At 44.8% G+C, this 15046-nt stretch overlaps 1 protein-coding gene across 1 annotated transcript in view; it reads left to right on the top strand.

Annotated features, from left to right (window-relative positions):
- Positions 1 to 807: 807 nt before the first annotated feature.
- The window catches only part of kmt2a (lysine (K)-specific methyltransferase 2A), a 30543-nt gene continuing 16304 nt past the window's right edge, over positions 808 to 15046 (top strand). Inside the window, exons 1-9 of the mRNA XM_043258585.1 lie at positions 808 to 1201; positions 9470 to 9539; positions 9704 to 13038; positions 13129 to 13306; positions 13386 to 13611; positions 13693 to 13754; positions 13836 to 14312; positions 14438 to 14508; positions 14783 to 15019. Coding sequence (XP_043114520.1) covers positions 956 to 1201; positions 9470 to 9539; positions 9704 to 13038; positions 13129 to 13306; positions 13386 to 13611; positions 13693 to 13754; positions 13836 to 14312; positions 14438 to 14508; positions 14783 to 15019 — 4902 coding nt within the window. The 5' untranslated portion in view covers positions 808 to 955. The remainder of the gene's footprint in view (positions 1202 to 9469; positions 9540 to 9703; positions 13039 to 13128; positions 13307 to 13385; positions 13612 to 13692; positions 13755 to 13835; positions 14313 to 14437; positions 14509 to 14782; positions 15020 to 15046) is intronic.

The following is a 15046-nucleotide window of genomic DNA, read 5'->3' as shown; positions in this document are numbered from 1 at the left end:
TGTTGGCCTACTGTCCTATCTAAATTTTAAAGTTTAAGTTAAAGCATAAAACACCCCAAATAAGTCAATAATTAAACCTATAAAACTGCAAAAAAAAACAAAAAAAGTGACTAAAACGATCCTATTCCAAATGAGCATCTGATTGCAGCAGCATTAGAATTAACTTACAAAAGATTAGTATTTCAAAAAGAATGACTTCTATGGGACGTGAAATTGCATTTTAGGTTAAATTAATAATTCATTGTGATGAAATTCGAATGATATGATGGGATTAGACAGTCCTGTAATCTACCTACTTTAATTTCATGCTTTGTAGTATTTCATATAAATATGCAGAAACAAGTAAAAAGTGCAACCTCTGATACGTTGCTTAATTGCTTCAACCAATGGCGTGAGCTCAAAGCGGGGCTACCTGTTTTCTTGACAAATAGCAGATGGCGGGGGCGTGTTCAAAGAAACCTGTGCGAAAACAGTCACTATTCCATTTATTCACGGTAGGAGTGCAGAAATCACACACGTAATTAAACGCCATTTCTACTAAATAAAAATATATTACAGAAAAAACGAAACGGTTGAATTGAATATATATATATATATATATATATATATATATATATATATATATATATATATATATATATATATATATATAAAAACTTAACTATTCAGTGTGATTAAGTTCTCATAGACTTAAATATAAATCTCGCTAAGCAGTCTTCCTGTGTCTGATGAACAGTTTTTTTTCCCTCCCTTGAGTATCGCCGACGAACCTGCGTAAAAACATCACTGAGCCTGCTCTGCGCTGGGATCTTGTCGGGGTCCTCGGTACCTCCACCCCGAAACATGGATAATCCATTCTGACCGCTAGACCAGAGCGGCCGTGTGCGGAGATCGCTCGTTCGGGGCTACGCCCACACTGAGCTCCTGATCCTAGGGCAGGCAGGCAGAGTGTAAAATGGCGCACAGCTGTCGGTGGCGGTTCCCTGCTCGGCCCGGAGGGAGCAGCAGCTCGGGCACCGGGAGGAAAGCGGGCCGAGTTCGAGTCAATGCTTCCCTCCGAAACAGCGCGGGGACTAATCCGAACGCGAACGGGCTCGGGCCCGGTTTCGACGCTGCGTTGCAAGTGTCCGCTGCCATCGGCAGCAACCTGCAGAAATTTCGGGATGTTTTGGGGGAGTCGAGCGGCTCCAGCAGCGGGGAGGTAAGCGGGACCCTGGCTAAAGCGTTAGCCTCATTCATGATCAATGCGGGAATTACAAATAACTCCGCGGCTGTTGTAGCAGCTCTAAGTTGCTCAGTGAGGAGAGTAAGTGAGTGAGTGTTCTAGTTATTTTGCTGCGCAGCAGACACATGCCTCCATCCATGTGCTGTTTTTCTCACTATGGGACTACTGACAGGCTAAACTGCTAGCTAGCCCACATCAAAACAGTACCTATTCCTAACTAATGACTGATGTTGCTGTGCTTCTGTGGTTTCGTGTCTGTGTCGAGGCGTACTAGCATCATATTTCGGGACCCTGAGGAGTTTAGTGCCATTTTTTGACAGGATGGAGATGCGAAGCTAGATAACTGACGGTTGCTTTTCGGGTTGAACTTGTTTAAATTTGATTCGGGGTCTCGTGCGTTTCGTGCGACGCCGCTTTTTGACTCCAAACACTATGAAATCACTTTTTCGGATAAAAAGCGCGGAAAACGTCCTGCTTGGTGCACAGCCCGTGTCGAAAATTAGGTCCAAAGGAGGTCAAAGATGGAGAAAGGATGAAGTTCGGAGATATTCAGCGCCTATCCGTTGTTCTCGTCGTTTTAAATTGCGTTGTTCGCCCATAAGAGATTGCATTATACCTTTTGATGACTCTATATCGGACTTCCAAGTTAGCTCGCCGCGTTTCTTTCACCTAAAGACAACCTGGGTGAAAAGCCCGGTGCTGTGTAACAGAACTTTACACTTTCGTGGAGAAATAAACAGGTTAGGGTGTTTCGGTGAGCCTAAACGAGCAGATTTTAGCAGGACTGAACACCTGGTGCCAGCTGGTTGTTGTTGTCTGAGCATTTAGCGATAGCACACAGAGTGCATCTCTCCCAGCTGCAGTCTGTTTGGATTTTAAACTTAATTTTAAAGCACTGACCCACATAAAAGCGTGGATTGGGTTTAGGAGATGTAACGCTCTGCTCCTAAAACTATTGCGGCCGTGCGTGTGTGCACTTCTGATGTTATTTTGTCCAGTTATACGTTGCCCTCTAGCTTGGGTTGAGAAATGGATGATGCTAGTAGCATAAACAGCGCTGCTATTAAAATAGGCTGCCTGGCGCGTTTTTGTGGCGGAGAACGGGGCATATATTTGCGAATGGTTCGTTCTGTTGCGAAAGTTCGCGGCGTGTAATTGTAAACCTCTCGCGTTTGATCTCCTTCACCCTCGAGAGGAGGCTGGCTAACGCGTTAGCCCGTTAGCACCCCTTGATGCACGGGAAAATGGGAGGTGGACATGTTTTTTTTCCCCCTCTCAGATATTGCGTAGTAGCAGTATGCGTTCGGAAAAAAATGTCATATTTCTGTCAGGAAGCGAGCGATTCCTCAGCAAAACCTCGCCGAGCCTACGTGGACCATATGTTTGGTCGAAGACGCCAAATGCAGCTTTTCGAGCGGTGCAAAAGGTGGCTGCAATAAAAAAAAAAAGCCAGCGTTTGACGGAGGTTGTTATGTGTGGGGGTGTGTACTGTGACAAACTACCATCTTCCTTTCTCAGTAGTAGAGCGCTGCGCATCGGAAACGCGGGGAGATCGAAAAGAGAGCGGGCGCGGACCAGAAACATGCATAAAGCGTTCTTGATTTTGTGTTTCGCCTGCGGGCCATTTAGCGTTTGAAAACGTGGCGCAGATTTGAGAGCGTGGAGATGCGGTTATTAGACATGTCTTGTCTTTGGATGTTTTTTTTATTTATGTCTTTGCACATGTACGTACGTATATACAGTATACTCCCTTTGTTTACTACTCTGTCTTATGAGATTAAGAGTCTTGTTGCTTTAGTTTTGCGTACATGATGTCAGCAGTTGTTTTGAAGGCAAAGAAATAAATACTGTTCTTGTCGTGTTATTGATAACGGTTGTTTATGTAGGCTTTCATCGAGTTGTGGTTATCCGCTCCACCTCTAAAACCACTTTCCTTTTCTTGTGATGTCACTTAGGCCATGGAGGCTATTGGATGATGTTAATTATGCAAACTCTTTAAGCATTGTTTTGCCATTCTTTCTTCTTTTTTTTTCCCCTCCCCTCATTGAGTATCCCGTTTCATTCATAAATATGCCCCAGCGTAGAAGTGAAAAGGTTTGCGAATTACAATGCATTTTGACTTCAAGAAATTATTTTAAACACGTTAATCGAAGCTGTGCCATTGTAGCGGTCGGGTGTGCTTTAATGCGCCCTCGTAGCCTTTTTGAGTAGCGTTCAATTAAAACATGAATACATTTGTGAAACGTATAAGTAGTGTACAAGCCAGACAGACGGCTGAAATCCCAGCGGAGCTCGCAGCTCATGCGAGTTGCGGACACAGCATTGTAGTTTCATTCAGAGGGGATGTTGTGCCTGGGTAGGATTGTTCTGGTTCATCGCAGCCCGCTGAGCTCACAGAGCAGCCTGAGGCCAGTAGCATGCTCAGTAAACAGAAGCACGCCGCCCCTCCTTCCCATCAGACCCAAATCCAACAGCACGGGCCCACAGGGCCCCAATAGGATTTCACTTCTGATGGCTGCCTCTTAGACTACTTCATTAACCCATTTGGACGGCTTAAAATGTTTACATAGAGGTAATACGTCTGCGTGATTTCTCGTGGCTCCAGAAAGCGAGCTTTTTTGATGGTCAGAACCACTTTTGAGATATTTTGGTCTAAATCTAAAGTGCAAATACGAGCCTTCGGCTGCTTGCTAGACAACTGTTACTTTCAGGAGGTGTCCTGTTTAAGTCTCCATTCATCTGTTTCTTTGTGCGGGACGCCATTTGGCTTGCCTTTTAATGTCCAGAGTAAAGCCCCGCTTACAGAAGCAGAATGAGGATCAATATCAAGGCCTCATACAAAAGTGCAGTTGAATGGATACAGCAAATGAATGCTTTGCTCCGCTGCTTTCTAATGAATGGCGTGGCCTATACGGAGCGAAGAAGTCCAGCAGGTGTTTGGCCTATTTATCTGGAGAGGGCCCTGTCCCCTAGACAGCGTGTGGATCATAGCAGGAAGCTTTGTGTCTGCTTTTATTCCAGCCTTTACGAAGTGCAGGCAGCTGAAAGAGCACAGACGTGGATATCAAAGGGTGAAGAGCAAGCCCTCCTCCCCCTGGGACAGCGTTGGGAGGGAATTAGACACAGGCCGTCCCATCTATGGCTTTATTCCGCTTTTGTAGGCGGGCAGAGGGGGTTTTGCTCCCCGCTTTTTGCTCTGAGGGGGGCAGTAGCAGCCATTGAGCGCATGGAGCAATTCTCCCCGAATTTACGTCCCTCATTACACCTCGCAGGAGGCGCATCTTTGTTTTTATCTTAAAGCCGCGGCTCCTCATTAGCGTGGGTGTGAGGTGTTGGAACATGTTGTTTCAGAAACTCTCAGTTTTGGGTGCTTTGAATGTGGGTGCGTGAGTAACATCAGAGCTTTAGATCGGCATCTTACGAAGGGAAATTTCTCCTGATGCCTTTTGTGTTGTAAGTGTGTTTCGAGAGACGCGAAAATCAAACTACCGGGGTTCCCCATTAGTTTCGTGTTCTTTACCCTGAAGGTTTCAAACAAGATAAGTTTTCTCATGTTTGACCACACAAAGTGCTCTTTTTTTTCCGGTAAGATGACCAGACAGGTTTGCTTTGAGTCGATGGGCTTGTCCTTTTTGGTTAAAAACTGAAAATGTCATCAGTCTGACCCCATTTTAATGTTTTATGCATTGCGTTTTGTATCTGTATCTTTTATACAGGCATTTTTGAGGGAATCTGATGCCTCAGCAGTTGTCAGAACTTCACATTGTTTAGAAAATGGTGATTCAGTGAATTTATGAAAGGCCGTACTATCACATATCCCCGGGCTTAGAGATGATAATCAGTTACATATCTTGATGTGGATATGTTGGCTTACTGTGATTATAGGGGTGTGAGTGTGTGTTTGGTATAGTTGGCCACACACACAGTAGTGCAATTATGTCCCGCTCTGGGGAGGGAGAGTTGCCAGGTTGCAGTGTGCTTGCCAGTTTATGCCCAGTTCTTAAGCGATCTGTAGATGCCATGTTGAGCAACTTTCCTGGGTTTGTGACCATCTGCTCAGAACAGGATGTAATGAGTTTATGTAAACAAATAGTCTTGTTTGCTTACCTTTTATTTACGGGAACTGAGAGGTGGCACAAACAAGTACTTTATCTGCTTTTTTTTTTTTTTTTTTTTTAAGAAAGGAGGATGTTGATTTGCAATCCTTTCCTTCTATTGGGGCTGTTCACATGTTTGGCTTATTGATGATCAGCCTTTTTTTGTACCAATCACCTGTTCTTAAAACTTTTTGCATGGCCCTATTAATATTTTAAAAAGTCAAACCAAGGAGCATATGCTAACATATGGTTGTATAACTTTTCTCAACTTTTAATCAGCTGGACTTTTACTTCAGATTTTTTTTCCAGATAAGCAGTTTATGTGCTGTTGTTATGCTTTGTTTTATTATTATTATTATTATTATTATTTTTATAAGTAGTAGTAGTAGTAGTAGAAGTAGTGTTATTATACTTTTTTTTTTTCTTAGTGTTGTCCATAAACAAAAATTAATATAACATGCTTTTTCTACATTTTTTAAATTAAACAAATGTTCAAAAATAAAGAAAACAGTTATTTTATTATTCATTATTTCTAATGCTTATAAAATATTGCACTTTTATTATTATTTTTTCTTATTTGTTTGTTTATGGAAACAGAACTTTGTTTTTCAAAATAAAGTTACTTCTTCAAAGCCTTTTTAGAAGTATAATAATTTTAATGATTACCGTTGTGTGTCTTTTTTTTATTTCTTTAATTTAACTTGTGTATCCAAATACTTTCTTGCCCCCATATAAAAATGTCTGGGGAATAAAGATGTGGTAACAAACATAAAGTAATTAGAGAGTATTGTTTTTGTGTCACCCCCTCCGCCACCACTATCTCTCCTCCCCCATCCTGCTCTGGCAGCAGGTGCTCGGGCGCCTTGGCCGAGCTGAGTGTCACTTTCTCGAGCCCAGTATCGCCGCTCCCCCCTCCATCTCAGTCGTGGGTGTTGATTGAGCAGCTCTGCCGGAGCAGATAGTCAGGCTACTTGTAGTGCGTGGGTGTGCTGTTTAGATTAGCTTTTCATGTTTTAACTAATCTTTATTTGTGTGTGTTATGTTTTGAGAAATAGTGCGTGTATTATGTTATGTCCTCCAAGAGACTGATATTCTCCTGACAGGCTGTTGTTGTGAATATGAATTCATTCTTAAATGACTTGCCTGGTTAAAGGTTAATAATGATAATGATGAAAATGGTTCATTTAAACATTTTCAAGGCGTCTTCATCCTCTGTCCACGCTTTAATGGTCAGAATGATGCTCTGTTTCTCCCTCCCTGCATCCCTCCATCCCTCCTCCCTTTCCTCTTGTCTTGGGATGTTGTTTACATCTTGCAGTGTGCCTCACGCACAAGGTGGAGGAGGGTGTGTGTGTGTGTGTGTGTGTCAGAGTGTGTGCGTGAGCGCGCTTCTGAGTGCCTGAGGCAGAGTCGTGCTGTCATTGAGAGCTACTCATGGTGTCACACTGACTTTGAGCTCCACTGCTCGCAGCTCTCTAGTACTCTATCACCTTCGGCACAACAGTAGAGCTGCAATGAAGTCATCGTAGCTCCGAGAGCCTGTGTTCGAAAGAGCTGGAGGACAAAAATTAGACTAACGAATTCACTGTGTGCTGTAAACATTATCTTTGCTGTTTTTATGTGTTTCTTCAGCCTTATCTGAATTAGCTCCCCGTCACTGGTCTTTTGCCCATCAGTGATTGGATATGAAAAAAAAAAAAAAAAAAAAATTACTCAATTAAGATGATTTGTTAACACTGATCATCTGATAACAGACTCTCATTTCATTTTGTTCTGCTTCCCATAAGAAATTTGTCGCCATATGTTGAAATTAAAGCTGAATGGGGATTTGTTAGAGAGATTGGACTTGTATGTGTGCAGTCTCCGGCGGCATCTGTTCTACAAACTGGACCGAAGGGAATTTAGCTGCAGCCCCACATGCTGCTATAAATAAAGAATATGAAATGAAACGCCCCCTAAGGCTTGAAAATCAACACAATAGGCTGTTTAAGGAACTTGCAGACATTAATCATCTTTTGAGAGCTAGGTTTAGTGCATAGTGAAATGTTGTCAGTACTTGTTCAATCTAATGAAGACCCATTTAGACTGTAATAGTAGTAATGTGTATAAAACTTTAAGCAAACGGTTGGGCACACTGGCATGAATGTAGGCTATATTATTGTCACTTGCTCACACTTTTCTCAAGTTTAGTGGTTTAATCTAGTTTTCTGTAGTGTTCTCTTTCTGTTATGTGCGTAAATTCATCTTATTCAGATGTTACGGCCATACGCATATGTATAGATGTATATTGGGAGTCATATATTTTATATGAGCGTTCTGTCATGACTGAGCTTTGTATTTAAAGCAATAGTTCACCCAAAAATGAAAATTGTCATTATTTAGTCCCCCTCAAGTCTCCCTCAAATCTGTATGAATTTCTTCGTTCTGCCGAACACAGGAATATATTTTGAAGAAACTTTGTAATCAGGCTGTTTTGAGTCACCATTGACTTTTATAGTCGGAGAAAAAAATACCATGGAAGTCAATAGTGACTAAACAGCCTGGTAAAATGGCCAAACTTGCACATTTCTAACACATTTTATAATACTTATTCCAATGTTATTCTGCTCTTTCTAGCTGTTTTTGAATGCAAATGAAGCATCTGATTTAAATTCCCCTTTTTTGTCCAATACAGCTCTCCCTCAAGATTGAATACTTGATTATTTGATCATAAAAACGCCATTTTGCACATCTCCGCTTTAGAACTCATAGTTGCGGGGAATTCCTTTTGATGCACTCCCAGTTTCAGTTAGGTCCATAAAATCCTTTTTAAATGTTCTGTGGAAATGGCCTCTACACACGCGCACACACACGATTAGAGGATGCTTTTTCTCTGTGTGTGTCCTTGTGAGTACAACTTAATTCACACCAAGGACGCTTCAATGACTGAGACATTTTTATCACAACATAAAACAGCGCACCCAGCTGCAGAGCAGACAGTAATTACAGTAATCATCTGCACTGTAAGCCTGTTGAAAAATCTGATAAATGTGGGAAATGTGGCTGACTTAAAGGGATATGGAGCATTTAAGTTGACTCAAAAATGGATTTGGAATTATGGCTTACCTAAAATGTTGTGACAGAATTAGATCAGGAAGGCGAAAGCCCAAATGGGCCATGTAATCAGCATTCCTCCCTGTATCCCTCATGTCAGGTGTGAGATAAGCACAGGGCTATCATAAAAGCCTAGAGCTTTATAAAATCCTATCATAGGACGTCTGCAAAGCTTAGCCTGTTTGATTGACGGAGGTGGAGCAGTTGTCAGGCGATACGGCCATTGCAACAGATGTCCTGACAGTGAGATCAGCGCTGATGTCATGCAGCCTAGCGACAGCATCTGCTAAGGATACCTGAGTGAAATTGACGGAACTGGTCATCTCAGTAGGAGGTGCCATCATAGATGAGATTGTTACTTTCTCAAGTTGTAGGTAGAGCATCGCAATTTGTTTTGCCTACTTTTGAGCGAGTCTGTTTTGGGCAAGTAGCTGCCAGGCTGATTATTGGACATTAAGGGTACACTCACACGTAATGAACTGTTTGAGTTCAGGTTTTCTGCAGTTGCCTGCTGTAGTTCCATGCTGTTTTTAATTCATTAGGGTTACTGAGCCTGTTTTGATGATGAAAGGGTCATATAATGCATTATTGCATTCATTTATTTAAAAAAAAAAAAAGGGCACACTGGATGTTATTTTGAACAAATGTTGATTAAATGAATGAAATGTGCTACCTGAACCAGAGGGTATGACAATTAGATATTAAAATAATTCAAATAACAAGCTAGGAACATATTGCCTTGGATTTGTCAAATGTGTTTTCATCCATAAATGAACTATGTATGGGTAGACAGCTAATGTTCTTTTTTACCTCAACACTTGAGTGCAGAGCTGTCATCAACTGTTTGGTGGTTTCAGGATGAGAATTGCTAACATTGCATTGAGTGACCAACGCTGAGTGGTCAACATTTTCTTAGTCATGCGATGGAGTGTAGCAGAACTAAATGGCTCTTTTGACAATAGCCTTTTGGATTTTGTGGATGCTCATTTAAAACTAAAACTAAATCACACTGAACTACTGAGTTAATTGAATCCGTCTCTGTTTTCATTTTTAGGAGGAATTTGGAGGCTTTAGCACAGTCAGCGACAACAGAAGAATACATAGCCCAGGAAGGACGTCAATAGGTAAAGTGTCTTTTACATCTCTAATTCTGTCTGTCTCCACATGTATTGTAAAATAATTTTAACATCTGATCTTTTAAAATATAACCTATAAGTCTAATTATAATGCATTTTAAAACATGAAGAAATGTACAGATTATTAATGTAGTGCTTTCTTTTTCTGTCAGGTTCCATCTCACCAGAAAAGAAACCCAGAGGACGTCCTCCTAGGGCTCTAGCTGTGCAGAGAGTTGGCACTGATATTGAGACAGCCCCTTTGCCTCTTGCTACAGCTCCTACAGAGAAAGTAAAACGACCACCAGGGAGGCCACCTGGCACTGGAGAACAAAAAAGAAGAGGCCGCCCACCTGCTTCTGCCAGCCAGAGGAGCTGGCAACAAAGTGGCCCTGCACTCCCTGAAGAGGATGGGGATGCAGAACAGGAGTGCAGCTCCAGTCCCACACACCACAAGGACGGTGTGGAGGACGAAGACACGGAGAAAAGGCAAACTCTGCTTGGTTCTGGGCACCATCAGGGATCTGAGGCTAAGCTTCACAAAATCAGCCGGGAGTCCAAGGTGACCAAACTGAAAAGATTGCGGGATGTCAAACTGAGCCCACTGAAGTCTAAGTTGAAGGCCATTGTGAGGAAGAGTGTCCCAGTTCCTGGTGTACGAAGCCGGGGGCGGGGCAGGCCACCTTCTGCCGAGCGCCTTAAAGCTGAAGCTGCTGCTGCTCAGGCTGCTAATGCCGCCTCGGCCCAGGAAATGTCCACCATGGCACCTGGGACTGCCAAACATAAGGCCTTCAGGGTTCGTGCCCGAACTCCGCATGATCTCAAGCTCAGGGCTTCTCATCCTGCTGATGAATGCACTAGCCCAGATCCCCATGATTCCCAAACAGTCAACCCAATGACTCCGACTAAACACGGAAGGCCGTTAGGGTTACGCCAGAGCCCTCGCCATATCAAACCAGTGCGGGTCGTCCCTCCCTCCAAACGCACTGATGCCACTATTGCAAAGCAGCTGCTGCAGCGGGCAAAAAAGGGGGCCCAGAAAAAGAAGCTATTGGAAAAAGAAGCTATCGGCACCCAAGGAACTGCAGGTCTTGAGGGTGGGAAGCACAGGAGGCGAACGCAACTAACAAACATAAGGCAATTTATCATGCCTGTTGTGAGCACAGTGTCGTTGCGCATCATCAAGACCCCAAAGCGGTTTATTGAGGATGAGGGCAGTTTCAGCACTCCACCACCACACATGAAAATTGCTCGACTGGACTCTGCAGCTTCTGCTCCAGCACCTCAACCAATAACACCTGCCCCAGCTCTCGTTTCCACAGCCCCAGTCACAAGTGGAACCACTGCCACAGCCGGGGCAGGGCCTGCTGTGGACTCTCTCCCTCCTCCCCCACCTCCTGTCCCGACTGGCAGCGCCAACAACATTGCAGCCAGTCTCCTTAACAGCAGCTGCAATAATAGCACTAGCAACGGGAGATTCAGTAGCAGTGCGGCATCTTGTGGCTCCAGTGCAGTTTCTCAGCATTCCTCTCAGCTCTCTTCTGGCGAATCATCTCGTTCCAGCAGCCCTAGTCTTGATGACTCTTCCTGTGATTCCCAGGCTTCTGAGGGCACCCAGGCCCTCTCAGAAGAGGCAGATCATTCCCCTGCCTCTCAGGGAGAGACAGAGGCCAGCATGCACCATGCCTCGCACCCACCATCGCCACCATCCGAGCCGGAGCCAGATCATATAGTGTTGATGGAGCGCAGCAGTCGGGGTCGCAGAAGTCATAGTCATAGGCGGGGTGCTTTAGTGACACGTGGTAGGGGCAGTCTGATTGGTGGAAGGAAACAGGCCATCATCAGCCCAGCCACAGGGGTTTCACAAGCTGGATCTCAACAAGCCTCTTCCACGGCATCGTCATCCTCTTCCCCACCACCTCCTCCTCTTCTCAGCCCTCCTCAGCCTCCCCAGGGAGCTTCATCTAATGCACCAGAACATCACTCCCACTCTCCATGGATGATGTCACATTCCATTGCCCCTTTTCTGCCCACCCCTCCAATACTCTCTAGCTCTCACGACAAGCGTCGGTCCATACTACGTGAGCCCACTTTCCGCTGGAAGTCTTTATCATGTGCTGAAAATAAGTACTTCTCCTCTGCAAAGTATGCAAAGGAGGGCCTTATTCGCAAGCCCACTTTTGACAACTTTCGTCCGCCTCCACTGACTGCTGAGGATGTGGGCCTCATGCCACCAGGACCTGGTGGAGGTGGCGTCGCACCAGGAGGATTCCCAGTGCCTGGTGGTGCAGCTGGGACAGGTTCCAGACTTTTCTCCCCCCTGCATCATCATCATCCTCACCACAATCACCACCAGCACACCTCGTCACGGTTTGAAACGCCACTCCAAAAGCGTAGCCCCCTACTACGCCCCCCCTTCTTCACTCCAAGTCCTGCTCATTCCCGCATCTTTGAGTCGGTCACCCTCCCATCCTCGTCAGGGAGCAGCCCAGGCTCTCTGTCTCCCCTTCAGGTCTCACCAACATCAAACAAAAAGAGAAAGGGGTCCAGGTTCTCACGTGGGCAACCTAGGTCACCTAGTCACTGTATGACTACCAGGAGCAGTCAGTCAGGAGTTCAAACAGGGAAGGCTTCTGAACAATCCATGATTAGCAGTTCTGTTCCCATAAGCGTGACTGGGAATTCCAGTCCATTGCCTGGAGTTGCAGTCAGTCCACTTGCTGCCAGTGCCTTATCCCAAGCTTCTTTCAGTGGCTTCCCCTCAGGCTCCATTGGTCTTACGACTCACGGAGTTTCTGATGGGCGGCGAGCAGCAGGGGGTCTCAGTGTAAGTTCGAGTTCTACTTCATCTTCACAGCTCTTCCCACGTTTTACCCCCAGTAATCAAGGATCAGGTGCGGGAACTGGTAAAGCAGGAAGGGAACGGGGTGGCTCTGCTGCTAGAGACACGGGTACAAAGGAGAAAGACAGGGACACAGAGAAGAATAGAGAGCGTGAAAAAGAAAACAAACGAGATGGAAGGAAAGACTGGGATAAAAGAGGGAAGAGCCTTCCATCAGAGGCTTCCCCTAATTCTACATCCACCCTCTTTCCAATGGAGGCCAGGGACATTGAAGAATCTGTTACCCAAAAAAGGACACCTGGTCGCAAGAAGTCAGTCACAGTTGACTCTGGTGCAGAGGCCTCCCCAAGTGACTCCGCAGCAGTTCAACCTGTTGGGGCCTTGTCGTCCAAGGGTCGTCTGGCCAAAAAAGGCAGACCTTCAGAGAAGAGTATTGAAGCGGAGGGTGTAGAGAGGGAGAAGGACAAGGAGAAATTGAGTGCTGCTACCCAAGCAGGGCAGATGGGAAAGCCCCCTGCCACCACATCACTGGACTCCGTGTTAGATCATGCCGAGAAACAGCCAGTCACAGACAGGCGTGTCGCAAAACTGCTGAAAGAAGCTAAGGCTCAGCTGATTGAGATAGAAAAGAGAGAGGTACAACCTGGTGATCAACCTAAATTACCGGTATGTTCTGTCTTTTGCTATCTTTTTTTTGGTTTGGAAGATGTTCTCAGGTTGTTTTTCCCAAATGCACAGTTTGTTTGTTTTGTGCAGGGTCAAGAGAGTGACTCTTCTGAAACGTCAGTCCGTGGTCCACGCATTAAGCATGTGTGTCGCCGTGCAGCTGTAGCTCTGGGTCGCAACCGTGCTGTGTTCCCAGATGATATGCCTACCCTTAGTGCCTTGCCATGGGAGGAGAGAGAAAAGATCTTGTCTTCCATGGGAAATGATGGTGAGAGAACATCTTAGAATTTGTTAATTGGAAAAGTGTCATTTTGTTTTTAATACTTTCTTTAATGATGCTTGAATAGACAAATCATCAGTGGCGGGATCTGAGGAGGCGGAGCCACCCACACCTCCTATAAAGCCAGTAACAAGGCAGAAAACGGTCCATGAGGCCCCACCCAGAAAGGGCCGGCGCTCTAGACGCTGCGGGCAGTGTCCAGGCTGCCAAGTCCCAAATGACTGTGGGGTCTGCACTAACTGCCTGGATAAGCCCAAATTTGGGGGACGCAATATTAAAAAGCAGTGTTGCAAGTAAGTGTGAAATCTGTTAATCGTGGCGTTCAGAACTTTAAAAGTGTAATTGCCCTTAAAACTTTGTTCTTGCATCACCAGAGTACGGAAGTGTCAGAATTTGCAGTGGATGCCTTCGAAATTTCTTCAGAAGCAGGCAAAAGGTCAGTTTTCTGGGAACACCCTTTTTATGAGCCAATGATGATCTAATGTTTCAATTAATTGCCTGTTTGCATCAACAACAGGTAAAAAGGACAGGAGGAGGAATAAATTGTCTGAAAAAAAGGATTCACATCACAAATCTCAGTGTTCTGAAGCAAGCCCCAAACCAGCCCCTCCTCCAAAAGATGACCCTCCCCGTAAGAAAGGTGAAACTCCACCACCTACGCAGGGAGAGGACAAACAGAAGCAGGCACAACCTTCAGCACCATCCTCACCAGCTTCCCCCCCAAAGGATCCTCCACTCTCTAGTCCGTCTGATGACCCGAAACATTCCCAAACCCCTTTGAGCTCAACCTTAAGAAAGGATCGCAAGCAGCAGCCCAATTCTTCACCCACCCCTGTACACACTGCCCCATCTTCCCCACCAGCACAGTCCCAGCAGTCCTTGCAGCAGCAAAGCCAATTGCCAGCAAAAAAGGAAGGTCTTGTGAAATCCCAACCCACTGAGCCCAAGAAGAAATCTCAGCAACAAAGTCAGCCCAATTCCGCCACAGACACAGGTAAGGGCATGTGGATATGAACTGGCCAATCCTGCTCGTACAAAGCCACCTGTCAGTCTAGGACTGGGCACTCCTTACCAAATGCAGCTTTAATGTTTCTGTTTTATGTTCATGTCATCTTTTAGCATCCGACACAAAGCTAAAGAAACAGACCACTCGATGTGTTCAACCACTCAAGCATAAACCAAAAGAAAAGGTAAGCAGATGTTCCAGGCACTTTTGTACTATTTTATGCCATAAGCATTTTTTGAAATAAAAATAAAAAGGTTTGTCTTCTCTTTCTCTGGATAGTGGTTGATATTCTTTATGATGCTGATATTCCTGACTCATAGCATAAGCGATGGTCACAGATTCAATTCCCAGGGGATGTACATGCTGATAAAATGTACCTTGAATAGACTATAAATCAATTTGTAAAAGCACCTGCCATATGCAGTGATGTAATGTAAATTTTTTGTTTTATTAAACAGGAGAAAATGATACCCAAGCCTGACAGCAGTACTTTAAACTCCCAGAGCACTCCTTCGACTGAGGGCACCGCCAAGCAGAAAGCGCCCTGCGATGGAGTGCATCGAATCAGAGTAGATTTTAAGGAGGACTATGACATTGAGAATGTGTGGGACATGGGTGGACTCAGCATTCTCACCTCTGTGCCAATCACCCCGCAGGTGGTGTGCTTTCTCTGTGCCAGCAGCGGTAATGTAGAGGTGGGCTATATTTTGTTAATAAGTCCT

The sequence above is a fragment of the Puntigrus tetrazona genome, chromosome 15 (genome assembly GCF_018831695.1).
Source record: "Puntigrus tetrazona isolate hp1 chromosome 15, ASM1883169v1, whole genome shotgun sequence".
Taxonomy (NCBI): domain Eukaryota; kingdom Metazoa; phylum Chordata; class Actinopteri; order Cypriniformes; family Cyprinidae; genus Puntigrus; species Puntigrus tetrazona.
Note: the sequence above shows the minus strand (reverse complement) of the source record. Positions and strands in the feature narration are given on the sequence as shown.